Source organism: Phytophthora ramorum (assembly GCF_020800215.1).
Source record: "Phytophthora ramorum isolate Pr-102 chromosome Unknown Phyram_PR-102_s0016, whole genome shotgun sequence".
Lineage (NCBI taxonomy): Eukaryota > Oomycota > Peronosporomycetes > Peronosporales > Peronosporaceae > Phytophthora > Phytophthora ramorum.
In genome coordinates this window covers 1,312,631-1,328,797 of record NW_027150662.1, presented here as the reverse complement: position 1 = coordinate 1,328,797, position 16,167 = coordinate 1,312,631, and the positions used below count along the sequence as shown (strand labels likewise).

Genomic DNA, 16,167 nt, shown 5'->3' with positions numbered 1-16,167 from the left:
CGCTTGTGAGCTTCTTTTCTCGGATCCAACTCTGAATATTCTGTTCGAGAGGATGCCTACGCAACAGCATATTGATATCTTGAAGAGATGCTTGACCAGCATCATTTTGGGAAAAGATCGCTGCTTAAGAAGATGACGCATTTATTCGCGAGGTTGTTGACTTGCTGGTGTCTTCTGCTGCGGTTTGGGGGTTGTGGGGGGACGGCGCTGGATCTCAGGACGTCCTCGGCCGTGCAGGTGAACCAGGTGCTGAGGACTTTGTATGCGAGGGGGGACATGGTGCAGCTCAAGGAGATTGCGCTGCAGGTTGTGCAGGAGAATAATAGTGAAGGTAATAGAGGGAATGGTATAGTGGTGGAGGGTGGAGTTTTGTGCTGATTCTGTTATGGTTGCAGTGCTGCAGGATCTGAGCTTCCCGAGCGTGTTCCAGTATCTTGGAGTGGCGCAGTACTCGCTTGGGGATTTGGAGGAGGCGACGAGAACGTTTGAACAAGCGGTGAAAGTGAACGAAAATGATGCTGAGAGTTGGGTGCATTTGGGGACTTGCTATTTGTACGACAAGAGGTTGCCCGAGGCGGTGACGGCGTTGGAGGTCGGGGTGAAGCAGAAGGGGTCCGTGAAAAATATGCACGCGCTGCTGAAGGCGAGAAACTGGATGGCGAATTGGGAAGACCGAGATGACTCGCTGGCTCAAGTGCAGAAGACGATGGAGGGGGCTCTGAGAATGGGGCACTTGCCAGATGTGAATGCGTTTGATGTCGCTGAACTGCCGCCTAGAACGCTGGTGGAGCTTCGACGACGAGCTTACGAGGAGTCGTATGCGATAACTGAGCGTCTTTGCTGTGACGAGCGCACGGATCTGAGGCTGAAAGCGCCAGAATTGCGAATTGGATTCGTGTCGTCGGACTTTGGTGTGCACCCGATTTCGTCGTTGATTCGCGGTTTCCTAGCATTACTGTCGAGTCCTGGGCATCAGACGAAAGTGTACTGCTTTTCACTCTTGGATGCCTCGTCCTGGTGGAGCCGGAATATTTCGCGTACTGTTGACTACATGATTTCGCTCAAGGGTAAGAACTCGCTGGATGCAGCCAAGATTATTCAGTCTCACGAAATCCACGTGCTTATGGATCTGAACGGACACACGCTTCATTCTGGAATCAACATTTTCACGCACCGACCAGCTCCCGTTCAAGTGGCGTATCTCGGGTATCCCATGACTACTGGTAATCCATCCATCGATTTTGTTTTGAGCGACAGTGTGGCTACTCCACCTGAAACGAGTGGGGGCAGCTTCTCTGAAAAGTTGTTGCTTTTCCCAATGCACTACATTGTCAATGATCACCTCCAAATGCTTGGTCACACACTGGAAGGCGACCGACCGACGCTCTCCAAACTTGAGCGACGCGACAAATCATTTGTCTTTGCCACGTTTAGCAATTGGCAGGTAGGTGATATCCCCGCGTGGAACTGCTTGCATGTATCTAACGGCATGTTTGAGTTGTCATGTTTGAATTGTTGCTAACAACAGAAAATGGATCCGTCGGTTTTCAGCGCTTGGATGGAAATTCTGGCTCGTGTTCCGTCTGGTGTCATGTGGTTTATCGAATATTTTGGCCATGAAGGAGCAATAGCAAACCTTCGAGCAGAAGCAGAGGCGCATGGTATCGGCAGCAACAGACTCATCTTCTCGCAGCTTGATCCATGGATCGACCATACTTACAGAAAACGCGCTGCAGACCTCATCCTGGACACATCCTTGAAAAACGGTCACACAACCATTCTCGATGCGTTGTTCGCTGGTGTACCAGTTGTCACACTGGAAGGAGATCGGATGAGTAATCGCGCAACTAGTTCCGCTTTGAATTCACTGGGCTTGCACGATCTCACGGTGAACTCGCTCAAGGAGTATGTTGAGGTGGCAGTGTATTTGGCGACGCATAGGCAAGTGCTCCGAAAGCTTCGTGAAAAAGTGGAAGAGAACCGCTTGCGATACCCACTATTTGACACAGCCAAGTATACGACAAAGTTTGAGGAATCAATCAAAGCCGCGTGGCAGGTGAAGAAATCGAGGTTGCAAGCGGGTGGGCTAACCCGAGAAATGCACATCTTCCCGTCGATTTCGTCTTCAAGCGTGGCGCCACGCAACCTCCCTGTCTTGTCGGCGAAAGATGACGAGAACACAGAAGACGAGTACGCTGTTCGTATTCAACGGGCGCTAGCTGCAGGAGAGCCGATCCGACTCCACATCGGTGGCCACGCCAAGGATCCCGACTGGTGGATCGTGGATGCCAACGACGGTGACATCGTTGACTTTGTCATGAACATGGCGAATCTCTATGCATTCCCAGACAACTCGGTCGACGCAATCTACGGCTCGCACGTTCTCGAGCACTGCACACACGGCGTCGGCCACGAACTGGAGCAGACCCTGCGCGAGTGGCACCGCGTGCTGCGTCCGGGTGGACAGTTGTTCGTGTCCGTGCCCAACTTGTTCGTGCTGGCCACGCTCTTCATCAACGAGAGCATCCCACACCAGCACCGGATGTGGTTCATGACCGTCATCTTCGGCGGCCAGATCGACGTCTACGACGTGCACAAGGTGGGCTTCGACGAGGCCATCCTGCTCGCCTACCTCGAGCAGGCCGGATTCTGCGACTTCACGGGGCACGACGACTTCGGTTTTTTCCAGGACTCGAGCGTGCTTATCGTGTACGACACGCCCATCAGCCTCAACGTCCAAGCCCACGCCTGCAAGCCGTAAGCTTCAAACCCCGTCATCAGAACTGATTACTCGCTGGCCACTTCATCGTCAACATAATCTAATCCATGTCCGCCACACCGTAAACCTCCCAACCAAAATATGCCCTTTCACAGGCAGGGGAAAAATCTTGTGCTGAGCAGTCAGTCGGCAATTTAGCGCGGAGAGGCGACGCCACACGCGTGATTCGACAGGTAACTGCTCGGCCTCTAGAGAATCCACGCCCCTCTCACGGCTCACTCACTAACACTACGTCTTGTTCTCATATCACGCTGCTTTTTGCCTCTTGACTCCCGCCTCTGACCGCGAAAATCGTAGCCCAAAAGTCACGTCATGAGTGCGCACTCTAGCGCGCGCTCCAGCCAGCGCTCGAGCTTGAACGGCTCGCCTCGGCACATGACGGTGGAGGAGATGAACCAGCTGTCAATTCGCAGCCTGGAGGAGCTCAACCAGCTTTCACAGGCCACGCGCGAGTTCGGGGAAGTGTACAGCGGCAGCCCCGACGCCTCGAGACGCAGCCCCAAGTTCCTGCAGCGGCTGTTCGACCCGCTAGAGAGCAAGAGCGACGCGGAATGTTTGTTCCGTGTAAGAATATCTGGTATCCAGTGCCGGAACCTCCAGGGTCGCCGGTTTAGCGGGAAAAGCGACCCGTTTGTGGAGTTTTTCTGGGACGACCCGGAGGAGAATGCGCCGTACGCGACGCCCGTGATCAAGGCCGACCTGAACCCGAACTACAAGGGAGTGCTCATCGCCATTGAGTACAAGGCCCCGCTCAACGCGCTGACCAAGAGGTATTTGTCTGTGAAGGTATTTTCCAACCGCAAGTTCCATGCGAAGAGCTTGATTGGCCACACCAAGGTGGATCTATGGAGCATTGCGACGGGCCCGGTGCACCATGACCACCACTTGGTGGGCTGTGATAACGGACGCGTGGTGTTTAATTGCTACATGGAGCAGTGTAGCGAGTGGAACATCTCGGTGAGCGACGTGGGCGTCATGATGCCGGCTATTGCCAACGAGCTGGATCGACCTGAGGGACACGATTTCCAGGAAGATGCGTCCTTGCCCCTCAAGAAGTTTGGCGTGAGCTACAAGTGCACCATTGGCACGAACGAGAAGTTCTACATGGGCAACAAGCTGAAACACGCGATTAAACGCGAAATTGGAGATATTCACGAAGTAAGCTTCCAGTCGCTAGCTAGACTGGCAGTCTTGTCGTCCCGTGTGTCTAGACCAAATACCCAACCGAAGGGCGAGACTGGAGCTGAGGACGAAGTGGCCGCTGACTCATTAGTAGCGCAAGACCCGATGGGCGTGGAATGGGCAACGTCTTCTGACTACCTACCTCCTATTACGCGGTACAGCACTTTTGATGAGCTCATGTCGGCGACACTTACTTTGGAGGTAAGCACGAAAGAGTGGACGTGGGCCTTATATAGATTATTAATTGGTGTGTTTGTTACGCTAGGTGCGCCAATTGTTAGTTGGTCGTGGTCAAATGTCGACGGATCCAGACGGTGGATTTTTGAGCTTGCTGGAAAAGTACAAAAAAGACACCTTGGTATGTTCTTGCTTCAAGCTGATTGCTATTTGTTGCCTAGGGTGAGCTAACACATACGTTTTCGTTTTCGTGCTAGGCAACGCCGAATACGGATGTCCAGTTTGATGAGGAAATTACGAATACGATCCTGTTCGGTCAAACGTGGCTGTCTCTGGAAAAGATTTTCGAAGATGCCCTTCAAGAGCGCATGAAGAAGAAATACGACGCGGATCCCACTCATGGAATGAACGGCCTTGGTTTTTCGGAGCAATTTGTCACGAGCAAGTTTGAGCAGAGCCTCACATTAAAGGGGCACCAGGTTGGAGTTATCTACGGCACAATCCTATTTAAGCGTATCCCAGACGTTCGTCAGCTTCGGTGCGGTGTGAACAGTGAGAATGGTATTTCCTCGTCAAGTTCAGTGATTGTCGGGACAGTCGCAGCGGGGTCTAAGAAGAATCTTCGCAAGTCGAAGGTTGTAATTCCTGTTGAAGCCCAGCGCGTGCTCGAGAAGATGCAGGATCTGGTGGAACTGATGGCTAATCGACAAAAAGACGACAAAGAAGGTAAAGTGCGGAAGGCAACCAAGATTTTAAAAATGCTGCAGGTCTCGCACAAAGCGTCTATGTTGTCCTGGGTGTACGTATCAGCCGAGGCACTGGAAGAAACGAAAAATATTCTCTTACGGCTATGGCAGTTCCTGCTGGAAAACATTCGCGTGCGACATTACACACTGCGAAATGTTTTCTATGAGCTGCTGTTTTATTTAGTCAAGCGAGCAGAGCTGAGTGACTTACCGTTGTTGGGTTTCGATTCTACAGTAGCGACGACTGTGCTGGGAACCAAGCATACGCATAAAGTCTCAAAGAAGGACCTGGAGTTCGGTTTGAAGCTGCGGGCGATGCTTGTTGAAACCAAGTTTTGCGTTCTTCAAACGGTCTCTGTCCGTGGTGTGATGAACAACAACCTCATGTTTTTCGTAGCGAGAATGTTGTCAGTATTGTGTTTCCGGTTGCCAAGTTTCGGCGTAGAGCTCTACCAACTGTGGTCGGAATCGTATAACGAACCAGTTCCTGAGCTTGCCGCTGAGTTTCGGATGAATGCCGACGCAGACTTGTTCGCTATGGATGGTTTGGAGGCCCACTTAGACTGGCGGCGTTTCCACAAAGCGATTTTTGACGAGTACGGCGAGAAGGCCCTTCGTAATCAGGAAGAAGAGGCTGAGGACAAGTACGAAGTGACTTCTGAAGCCTGGAAATCGCGTTTTCGTCGGCTTAATGGTGAAGCGAACACCCTTAACATCTTGCTGGTGGACCAGTGGTTATGGTATGTGCTTGATACGTTGGCGGTTCTGAACCAGAAGATCGGCTGGGTTCACCTGCCTGGCTACACTCAAGTGCTGATGGTGTTCTTCTTAGAGTTGAAGACCCAGAAGTCCGGCTGGCTCCCACCGACACTGTACAAGTTGTCGTGTACAATGTTATCAAATTCTAGCTTGATTAACCCCATGACCAAGTTCCTTCTGAGCAGCACAAGTGTCCACGATGTCACGGCGGTCATCGGTGCCGTTGAGCTTCTTGGCGTATGGATGTACATGATTCGAAGTTGGCGCGTTCGCTTAAGTTCTTATCGCCTGTCACATCTCGAGAACAACGATCGTTGGAACTTTCACCAAGACGACCAGTACTCGATTCCAGCAGGCGATGAGGTTTCATTGTTGCCGCCGTCGTTCGATTTCCGTTTCCTGTGCGCTGCGCTTCGCATCCTCTTGGATTCGGAGCACACACAAGTGGTGCTGACTACGCTGGAATTCCTATACAACTGCTGGGATTGCTTCCCAGAACGGCATGCGGACAAACTGCGATTTGAGTTGCTCCGATCATTCATCCGACTGTTCCTGCACTGGCATCGTGAAGTGCGCAGTTTTTTTCAGACGCTGATTGCTTTTCGTGCCATGAAATCCCACGGATGGACACAGAAGGGGGCATCCTTTGTGAACACGCCGCCGCACAGTCGCCGCCAAATCGATGCTGTGGCGGCTGACTTCAATTCATCGCTTGGGACTGAGGAGCACAGTGACAGTGGACGACGTTCGCGATCTTATAGTGCGAGCAACCTGATGGACTCGGTACATAAACGGCTTAGCTCATCGTCACCGCGCTCGTCTCCCCGATCATCACCTTCTCCGTCTCCGCGGAACTCGGGTTCTAGTTTGTCGCTGACAATATCGTCTCCAAACAACCGTGGTTTTGGTAGTGGTCATAGTACACCAACGTCGGATTATAAGAGTGGAGACAGCTTCCAGCTGGATCGGACGAAGACACGCAGTATCTCTGAAGATTACGTGAAGCACCCGATTCCGGTACAACCGAAGATGGACACTAGCATTCAGATGAAGTTCCAGAGATTGCTCGAGTCAATTTACAATGCCGCCAAGAAGTATATTGATCGCCAGAGCGAGAACGGACATCTTCTTCGAAAGCAGACAATGAAGGCAACCTGGAAAAAGAAGGGCATGCTACTGAAACAAGGTTTCATCTACAAGAACACTTGGAAAAACAAGTACCTCTCACTGCAGAACAACAAGCTGGGATACGCAGACACAGAACACGGCCCCATCAAGCGTGAAATCAACGTTATTGGCAGCGTGGTCTCCGAAATGTCGAACCAGCTAGACCACTCGCAAGGAACGCGCGTGGTGCTTTTCAACTGCTTCTCCGTGGATAGTGGCTACCAGAAATTTGTTCTTTGTGCTCCGACGTTCGAGGAGCAGCGCGAGTGGATAGAAGTGCTAACCCAGAACGCCACGGCGGAGACTGCCGAGCGAAAAGATAATGAGACACTATCCCAGCTGGATCTAGCGGAGGTGTCGGGCCAGCTAGAGTCACTGGCTGGGAAGCACTCGAGTGCAGATGAAGTCCCAGAGAATCTACTGCCGTACTCGGTGCTGGCAGTGAAAGAGTGAGTGCCTTCCTTGTGGAACTTCTTGTCTTGTTTTGAAAGGCATCGATCTAACGTTTTTTCTTCCTTTTTGAACTAGATGGCTGAACTTCCGAGTAACTGCGCTGGAGATCGAAGGCAAAATCGCTGTTGGACAACCGTTCCAGATGCCAGTACTGCTATCCAAGTCATCCCTGTATGCGGATGATGACTAAAGCGGAGACTCGAAATGGGTTTCTTGTGGAGAACGAAGCCGACTGGAGTTCAAGAGTGCCAAACGATTTGGGATTTGCTCTCGAGCTTTGAAGCTTACGTGGTGGGTGCGCCAACCCTCCTTTTCTTTCTTATCGTTAACTAGTAAATGCATTTTGGCCACCTGCGCAAACTAACTCGACGGTCTGTCTACGAAAGAGTTTACCTCGTTTGATCTACGCCGTGCCGACAGGGGACTGCTCTACTTCAGCACGTGGTGGTTTGGTAGTTGAACATCGCACGACTGCACTCATACACCAAACTGCTCAATTGCCTGCTGATTACGTGGGATCAACTCACGGCTTCGTGTGCGACGTTGCCGCTTGGGAACTCGGAGATCAACTTCATCTTGAACGTGATCCAATCTCGGCGCCTGCAAGGTGGTGTCGTTGAATGAAAGAGTTCGTTTGCTTTGTTCTTTTTTGTCCATGCACCCCAGCCTTCCTTGCGTCTGAACTGTACTTGAGTTGAAGCATCGCACTCCGATCATTCCTAGCCGCATTGTCCAAGGCACTACTGATATTGTCGTGTAGAAAATACCCGACATTGTTCAGGTCTGTCAAAAGCCCAAGCTGCTGACTACTGGAATGTGCAATCATCAACCTCTCAACGATAACGAGTTTCGTTTCGATCCTGAAGCCCTTCTTGTCGTGTATCCGATTATTTATTTTTTTCCTAGCATATATTATCTGTCTTTCGTGGCGGCATTGCCGCCAGAGACGGCTGCTGTTGCTACTGGCCTGCACAGCAATCGAGATGCAAGATGATGCCGATATGACATCACGATCTCATTGTCGATAGCTCAATGTTGCCCAAGTCGGTACCTCTGTATTACTAGTATTCGCCTACACCTGCTACTACCATGGATACATGAGATTGAAGCAGCATACACATAAATGAATTCGATTGAGTTACTTGCTTGCTTGCGACTCGCAAGTTGCAAGTTGCAACTTCCTACACGAAGAAACAAGGGTCGGCAGACCGAAGCCGACAAGGGGTCCTATGCAAGTAGTTGAGAGCGCCTTACGCGCGGTCCAGTGATCGAATGATCGGCTCATTGACTGATCAATCCAGCTACTCCTCCATTGGCGTAGGCTCCGCCGCCGCCTTGTTCGCTTCAGCACCAGCAATGACACCCTTCGAGGTTGGCTCCGACGTCGACGACGATTGCTGCTGTGATTGATCAAGCTGTTGTTGCTGCTGCTGCTGCTGCTGTTGTTGCTGCTGTTGCTGTTCCTTGATGGTCTCCTTCTGCGCCTGGCCGAACGGCGTCTGCTGCCACAGCGCCTCGAACTTCTCTGGCGAGCCGATGGAGCACACGGACTCGTGCTGGCCCTCGTCGTCCGGGCCCAAGCGGTTCCACGTCGTGCGCAGCTTCTTGCCCTCGATCTGGCGCTCGTGCACGGCTTTCAGACGTCCCGTCGAGTCTTCGTAGCGACGCCGCGTACTCGTCACGCGCCGGCCTTTGTCGTCCACGATGGACGAGTCGCTGAAGGAGTAGGACGAGAAGGCGCGGTGGTACTGGCTGTCCGCACCAGCGTTCGTGTCGGTCTGGGCAAAGGGCTTGGTCGACTGCTGCTGCTGCTGCTGCTGCTGCTGCTTGGCCTTGGCCTTGGCGCCGTGCGTGGTCTTGTTCGGGTCGTTGTCGCGGACAGCCGTTCGTGGATGTGCCGGCGACGTGGTCTTGGGCTGCGTCTTGTCTTGTGGCTGGGCGTCAGGCTCCGTTTGCATCGGCTGTGCTGCCGCCTCGCGGTGCTGCGTCTCGGTTCTCTGCTCACGCGCCAGCACGGGCAGGTCCCGGAAGAAGTCGTCGTCGTCCATGTTGCTGGGCGTCGCCAGCATCTCGCGGTCGAGGTCGAGGTCGAGGCCCAGGTCGAGGTCGAACGGGGAGTGCGAGCGCGTCATGAGGTCGCTCATGTGCTCGAGCTCCATCATGGACTGCTCCAGCGACGACATGGGGTACCAGAAGCGCGGTCGGACGAGATCCCACGAGCTGAACATGGTTATTTGAGCTGTCTTGGTTGTCGTGGCTGTCTTGGTAGTGTTGTTTCTTGGTTGTTGGTTGTTGGTTGTTGGCTGTTGGCTGTTGGCTGTTGGCTGTAGCGTTGGCGTTGGCAGCCTCGGTTGTGCTGTTTGGTTACTTGCTTTGTAGTAGCTGGCAAATTCGTGAATGAGCAATGGTCGGGCCTGTGAAAGGCAGCGGCAAGGCTGGTGAACTTCCACTTCAAGTTGTAGCGTGGTGGGGATCGAATGTTGCCGAATGCGGTCGAACGTGCAGCGAAAGTTTGTGAGGGAAGGAGTATGATGGTTTGGTCACAAAATTAGAAATGGATGCATGCGCATCTGGGCACGACAGTTGAAAATCTAGAATTGAATATTCTAGACGAAATTGACTCGTTGGTTCTAGATTTGTCATTTCAGAGTTGTGATATGCTCGTCAAATGTGTGGCTCAATCTGTGTCTTTCTCACAATCATAATGAAAAGCAACGTATCGTTGCTACTATAGATAGGAAATATGAACAGAAGCAACACCGCGCGCTGACAACAGACAGCATCGAAACCTGCTATCCAAGTGCTCCGACCCCTTTCGAGAAGATTGAGCATTTAGTACCGACTTATGAGACACGACACAAATTCTCGCTGCACGTTCGACCGCATTCGACAACATTCGATCCCCACCACGCTACAACTTGAAGTGGAAGTTCACCAGCCTTGCCGCTGCCTTTCACAGGCCCGACCATTGCTCATTCACGAATTTGCCAGCTACTACAAAGCAAGTAACCAAACAGCACAACCGAGGCTGCCAACGCCAACGCTACAGCCAACAGCCAACAGCCAACAGCCAACAACCAACAACCAACAACCAAGAAACAACACTACCAAGACAGCCACGACAACCAAGACAGCTCAAATAACCATGTTCAGCTCGTGGGATCTCGTCCGACCGCGCTTCTGGTACCCCATGTCGTCGCTGGAGCAGTCCATGATGGAGCTCGAGCACATGAGCGACCTCATGACGCGCTCGCACTCCCCGTTCGACCTCGACCTGGGCCTCGACCTCGACCTCGACCGCGAGATGCTGGCGACGCCCAGCAACATGGACGACGACGACTTCTTCCGGGACCTGCCCGTGCTGGCGCGTGAGCAGAGAACCGAGACGCAGCACCGCGAGGCGGCAGCACAGCCGATGCAAACGGAGCCTGACGCCCAGCCACAAGACAAGATGCAGCCCAAGACCACGTCGCCGGCACATCCACAAACGGCTGTCCGCGACAACGACCCGAACAAGACCACGCACGGCGCCAAGACCACGCACGGCGCCAAGGCCAAGCAGCAGCAGCAGCAGCAACAGTCGACCAAGCCCTTTGCCCAGACCGACACGAACGCTGGTGCGGACAGCCAGTACCACCGCGCCTTCTCGTCCTACTCCTTCAGCGACTCGTCCATCGTGGACGACAAAGGCCGGCGCGTGACAAGTACGCGGCGTCGCTACGAAGACTCGACGGGACGTCTGAAAGCCGTGCACGAGCGCCAGATCGAGGGCAAGAAGCTGCGCACGACGTGGAACCGCTTGGGCCCGGACGACGAGGGCCAGCACGAGTCCGTGTGCTCCATCGGCTCGCCAGAGAAGTTCGAGGCGCTGTGGCAGCAGACGCCGTTCGGCCAGGCGCAGAAGGAGACCATCAAGGAACAGCAACAGCAGCAGCAACAACAGCAGCAGCAACAACAGCTTGATCAATCACAGCAGCAATCGTCGTCGACGTCGGAGCCAACCTCGAAGGGTGTCATTGCTGGTGCTGAAGCGAACAAGGCGGCGGCGGAACCTACGCCGATGGAGAACTAACGACCGTGGTATGTTTGTCGGATGACTCAACCAACGTTGCTCGCTGCAGATGCTGTACCTGGGCCTTTGGGATGACTATTCATATGAAGACGTAAGTAAACAAACAAATATTAAATGTTCGCACCATCTTCAGATTTTCGGCATTGACTTCCCACTAGTCATTCACTTACGTGTTAGTGCTGTCCGTCCTTGGCGTTCAGCCATGGCTCTTCAAAACCGGTAGTTTGCCGCTACAACGAGTACATCCCGCGTAGGGTGCCCAAAATCGGCACGATACTTCCCGCACTACATCCATCGTAGTAAATCACCTCTTTGTACATCTTTTTGAACATCTCCAGCTTCTTGCTCTTTGTGTGGGTGTTGGTAGGTTGTCCGCCAGAGCTCAGCTTAATAAGCTGATGCAGCACAGTCCTGACCTTTTCCACAATGTCGCGAGCTAACGTAGCCATTTCTTCCTTCTCGAGCTTTGAATCCCTTGCAGAAGCGAGATTGAACGCCTCGTAAGTGTTTAACAGGATGAGCAGCGCATGCTCGATGCCTTCTACGCGTCCGCCTAGAATATGCAGATCCGACAACTCTTGGTGGATCAGCACAAACGTTTTACCAACTTCCACTGCACCAAAGTAGCTCAAGGCTTTTTCGTAGTGCCGCCTCGCAATTTCCATTCGACTCGTCAGCGTCGAAGAGAAGCCCTCAGACTTTTCCGCTGCTGAGCTCTCTCTTTCAGTACACAAAGTGCCTGAAATCATTCGGCTATAGAATGAGGCGATCTGGTAGTGAGTAGATGCGATCTGTTTCTGGTCGCCCAGTTCTGCATACAAAGACAGCGCTTTGTTGAAAAGCGTGAGTGCCTCGTTCTCGCGCGTTTTTGAAGGTGAACGCCCAGCCGCATCCAGCGAGGATATACTGCTCGCTAAGTCCACTGCCCAGACCAGATATGTCAGTGCCAGTTCGCCTGTCACCTTTCGATGCAAGTCTGTATCTGCCTTGCTTTGCTTCAGAAGCTGCAAGGCATCTGTGCAAAGTTGGATTGCTGTTTGATAGTGCTCCCCCCTCGAGTCCACAGGTTTGCCTAGCGCAAAAATCTTGTGGAGGTGCGCGAGGTTCGCTCGAAGAAGCGCCACGTTAACTCCGTCTAAAGCATAGCAGGTTGAATGTGAGGACCACGAGGTACCGAATTTGAAGTTGAAAGCAAATAGAACGTACCTTCGATGTCGGTAAATATCTTGCAGCCACGCTCAAACCACCTGAAAGCCTCTTTGTAATCGCGTTTTGCCGCAAGGAAGTACTTGCCTAATTCGTTGCTGGCATTTCCCAGCTTTTTCATCAGCAAGCTGTACAGCAACAGGTATTCTGTTAGTTGACGCAACACCACATAATAAGGAGCAGCAGGCACGCACAAATAGAGCTCGGAATCTGCGGGAGGAGATAATGCACGTAGATAGGCAAGGAAGGAAAGCTGCATCAGATCCTCTTGTCTGCTCGCAAGGACCTTGCAATCAGAAGGTTCAGCTTCCTCGTCAAATGCCTTCAAAAATCCAGCGGCACCGCCGCAAAGATCTGGAAGCTGATCTCTCTTCACACCAGAGATGATGTCATAAAGAGCTGTCAACGCACTGTGCACGCCCACAGGTCTCTGAGCAGCCATATCACCAATTAGCCCCAGCAAAGAACAGCGGAGCTCCGATCCAGAAATGCAAATTGCGATCTTGTCTTGTGAGAACCTCCCTCTTCCTACGCCGTCAAAGTCCAACTTTTCAAGCAAGTCGTCAACTGCAGGATCATCATCTGCAGATAAATTAATCGCCTGCACACCGTCAGGGATGGAGCCTAAGGTCAAGAATTGGCTTGCCTCGACAACGCACTTTACCGCGTTGGCCCACTTCCGATTGCCCGAATAAAGCTGTCCCAGTTCGAGGCATGCCGAACTAAACTTGAGTTGAAGCCGATTCAATTCTTCATCCATAAAGTTCCCCATTTCACCGTCTTCATCTCCCGGTGCTAGCTCTCCTTCGATAGACTCAACGTCATTGCTTCCATCATCACTGTGGGTCAGGGCTGGACCAGAGTCTTTCGGGATGCATTCCTCAAACAGCCGAATGCTTGCGAGCAAATACTGTTTTGCCTTCTCGAGAGAATCAATTGCGGGCTCTTGATCTGAATCTCCCGACGTCAAATCCGCTGAGTTGGCTGCTTGAAACTGGTTGGACTCTCGAAGATAAGTATCTGCCAACTGCTCACTGACCGAAGAACAGATAGAACTGTGCGCTGCTCCACCTTTTTGGGCGATCTCTCCCAGCAAACTCATACATGTGCGTAGTAGTTCTCGCTGACGTTGCTGGAGCTGCTGCTGCAAATGGGGCGTTCCTGTCGCTAATGAGTTCGCTAGTCTCGATGCTCGAGCTGCGAATCGGTAGCACAGCATCGCCATCATATACTTCCACTTGAGTTGGCTTCCTTGCGACAGTACATCTACGTCGTATAACCGCAAAGAGCTCTCGCCTTCCTTTCGATGCAACCAGTATGTACCGTTCGGCCTCGAGCAATTCTCCTGGAGAAACTTGAGCAGCATTGACGCGTTCATACTTACATCTTGGACGTCAAACAGCGGCCGGTCAGTGCCAGACATGTAAGGGATCTGCCGGGTTTCTACTAGCTTGTATCCACGGACCAGCCCCTTTGAGTGCATGCAGATAGCTAACTCTGGGATGTTCGCAATGACATTGTCCAGGTAATAGTCGAGTACCGTGCAGAGAGACAACTCCTTGTCCATATCGTGAAGCTTCAGCGAAACAGCAGGGTGCTCCTGGTTGCTGAATAGGAGAACCTGACTGCCTAGGATCTAAAAGCACAGCGATTAGTTCGAGTGATCAGTGACTGAACACGTTTATATAGTAAGGCGTACCATTTTGAGGTCGTTGAACTTCCACTTCAAGATGCGCTGGAAAGTTTGCGAATCCCCACACGCTGGTGAGTGGTGCGCCGCAGATGCGAACCAGTTGCTATCGGTTGGAATAAAGGGAGGAGGCGCTTTCTGTTCCCTGGACGACGTCGCGTGGCCGGCCGCCTTGCTATCCGCAACATGCATCTCCTGCTTAGACCCCCCTATCGCCGTATCACCCGCCCACGACGCAGATACCGAAGGCATTGGCACGGGCGTATTCACCTCGTCTACATTACCCTCAGCTGCTGGTAGCAATTCCATGTGATCCGTCGACTTGAGCGCTGGCGTCTCCGCTCGTGCAGCTGTCTTCTGCTTCGCCTTCTTGCTCTTCTTCCCCTTCTTCTTCCCATGTTTCGGTCGACGCGCGACCTTCTCCACCTCCTCTTTCACGTCACTCTCGGACGCCTGCAGTTGGCTATTCACCGTGCTCTCGTAAATGAACTTCTCATACAGCAGTCTCTGCGTCGTCTCGTCCGACTCTTGAGCCAACTGCAGCGTATCCTGCGGCAGGTCCTCAAAGCCCGCGGGCAGATCGTTCTCATCGAGCTCCCCATCCACCACCAACGTGCTGCCCACTCGGTGCACGGCCAACGACACCCTCGACTGGGAGTACGGCAACTTGAACAGCCTCTTAATGTTCTCGGCCGGCCCTAAAAAGTCCACCTGCTGCTCCTCCGAGGCCGAGGCCAGCTCCACTCGACTGCCCCGCAGTCGCACGGACAGCTGGGGCTCCTGTTGCTCCGTCAGGTCTCCGAGCCGCAGGGCGTTCATGAAGTCCTTCGACATCTGCGTCGTCTTGGCCTCCGTCTCCATCCCTAGAAACCCGGAGGCCAATTGTTGCGTGGCCTTCCTCTGCGCAGGACTCTCGGAGCCTGAGGTCGATCCTGGAGATCCTAAAGAGCTCGTCCTAGAGCGCGGAGATATGTCGCCCATCCGGTAGGGCAGCGTCGTCCGGTGGAGGTTCGTGTCGAGCTGCAGCTTCTGGAAGGGCACAAGCGCCGACGACGGACGCGCACTGCTGTTGCCCCATTGGACAAGCGGAAAATCTGGCGCGTCGGAAGGCGCGGACGAGTCGTCGGACCATGCTGACACGCGGTCTGAGCTCGTGGGACTGCGTGCGGGTGACGCCGGCAGCGAGAAGGACGCCACCCCGCGCTGGTCATCGGCGGCGAGCGCCATTATTGGTACTTGGTCGTAGCTGCTCAAAGAGAGAGAAAATAACTCTCGCTGAGCTTTCTCGTAGCACGCAAATCCCCTCATTGAGTCCTTAAATCCTCAAACGCTACTTTACGAAGAACTCATACAATATCCTCATTCGAGCAGTTCGTACGAAGTACAAGGTTACATGAGATTGAAGCAGCATACACATAATTGAATTCGATTGAGTTACTTGCTTGCTTGCGAGTCGCAAGTTGCAAGTTGCAACTTCCTACACGAAGAAACAAGGGTCGGCAGACCGAAGCCGACAAGGGGGCGCCTTACGCGCGGTCCAGTGATCGATTGATCGGCTCATTGACTGATCAATCCAGCTACTCCTCCATTGGCGTAGGCTCCGCCGCCGCCTTGTTCGCTTCAGCACCAGCAATGACACCCTTCGAGGTTGGCTCCGACGTCGACGACGATTGCTGCTGTGATTGATCAAGCTGTTGTTGCTGCTGCTGCTGCTGCTGTTGTTGCTGCTGCTGCTGCTGCTGCTGTTGTTGCTGCTGCTGCTGTTCCTTGATGGTCTCCTTCTGCGCCTGGCCGAACGGCGTCTGCTGCCACAGCGCCTCGAACTTCTCTGGCGAGCCGATGGAGCACACGGACTCGTGCTGGCCCTCGTCGTCCGGGCCCAAGCGGTTCCACGTCGTGCGCAGCTTCTTGCCCTCGATCTGGCGCTCGTGCACGG

General features: G+C 53.1%; 5 protein-coding genes across 5 annotated transcripts; 3 read left to right on the top strand and 2 right to left on the bottom strand.

Annotated features, from left to right (window-relative positions):
• Positions 1-132: 132 nt before the first annotated feature.
• On the top strand, positions 133-2,761 carry KRP23_13118 (putative UDP-N-acetylglucosamine--peptide N-acetylglucosaminyltransferase SEC; the record flags this gene model as incomplete). Its single annotated transcript, XM_067883789.1, has 3 exons — positions 133-331; positions 396-1,444; positions 1,529-2,761. 3 exons carry the CDS (start codon positions 133-135, stop codon positions 2,759-2,761), a joined length of 2,481 nt encoding a protein of 826 aa, XP_067739202.1.
• Positions 2,762-3,091: 330 nt separating this feature from the next.
• On the top strand, positions 3,092-7,453 carry KRP23_13117 (uncharacterized protein; the record flags this gene model as incomplete). Its single annotated transcript, XM_067883788.1, has 4 exons — positions 3,092-4,162; positions 4,227-4,319; positions 4,396-7,259; positions 7,339-7,453. 4 exons carry the CDS (start codon positions 3,092-3,094, stop codon positions 7,451-7,453), a joined length of 4,143 nt encoding a protein of 1,380 aa, XP_067739201.1.
• A 1,111-nt stretch (positions 7,454-8,564) lies between these two features.
• On the bottom strand, positions 8,565-9,491 carry KRP23_13116 (uncharacterized protein; the record flags this gene model as incomplete). The annotated part of the gene is made up of 1 exon (XM_067883787.1): positions 8,565-9,491. One exon carries the CDS (start codon positions 9,489-9,491, stop codon positions 8,565-8,567), a length of 927 nt encoding a protein of 308 aa, XP_067739200.1.
• A 917-nt stretch (positions 9,492-10,408) lies between these two features.
• On the top strand, positions 10,409-11,335 carry KRP23_13115 (uncharacterized protein; the record flags this gene model as incomplete). The annotated part of the gene is made up of 1 exon (XM_067883785.1): positions 10,409-11,335. One exon carries the CDS (start codon positions 10,409-10,411, stop codon positions 11,333-11,335), a length of 927 nt encoding a protein of 308 aa, XP_067739199.1.
• A 230-nt stretch (positions 11,336-11,565) lies between these two features.
• On the bottom strand, positions 11,566-15,458 carry KRP23_13114 (Erythroid differentiation-related factor 1; the record flags this gene model as incomplete). The annotated part of the gene is made up of 5 exons (XM_067883784.1): positions 11,566-12,470; positions 12,542-12,669; positions 12,736-12,971; positions 13,926-14,177; positions 14,241-15,458. 5 exons carry the CDS (start codon positions 15,456-15,458, stop codon positions 11,566-11,568), a joined length of 2,739 nt encoding a protein of 912 aa, XP_067739198.1.
• Positions 15,459-16,167: the final 709 nt, after the last annotated feature.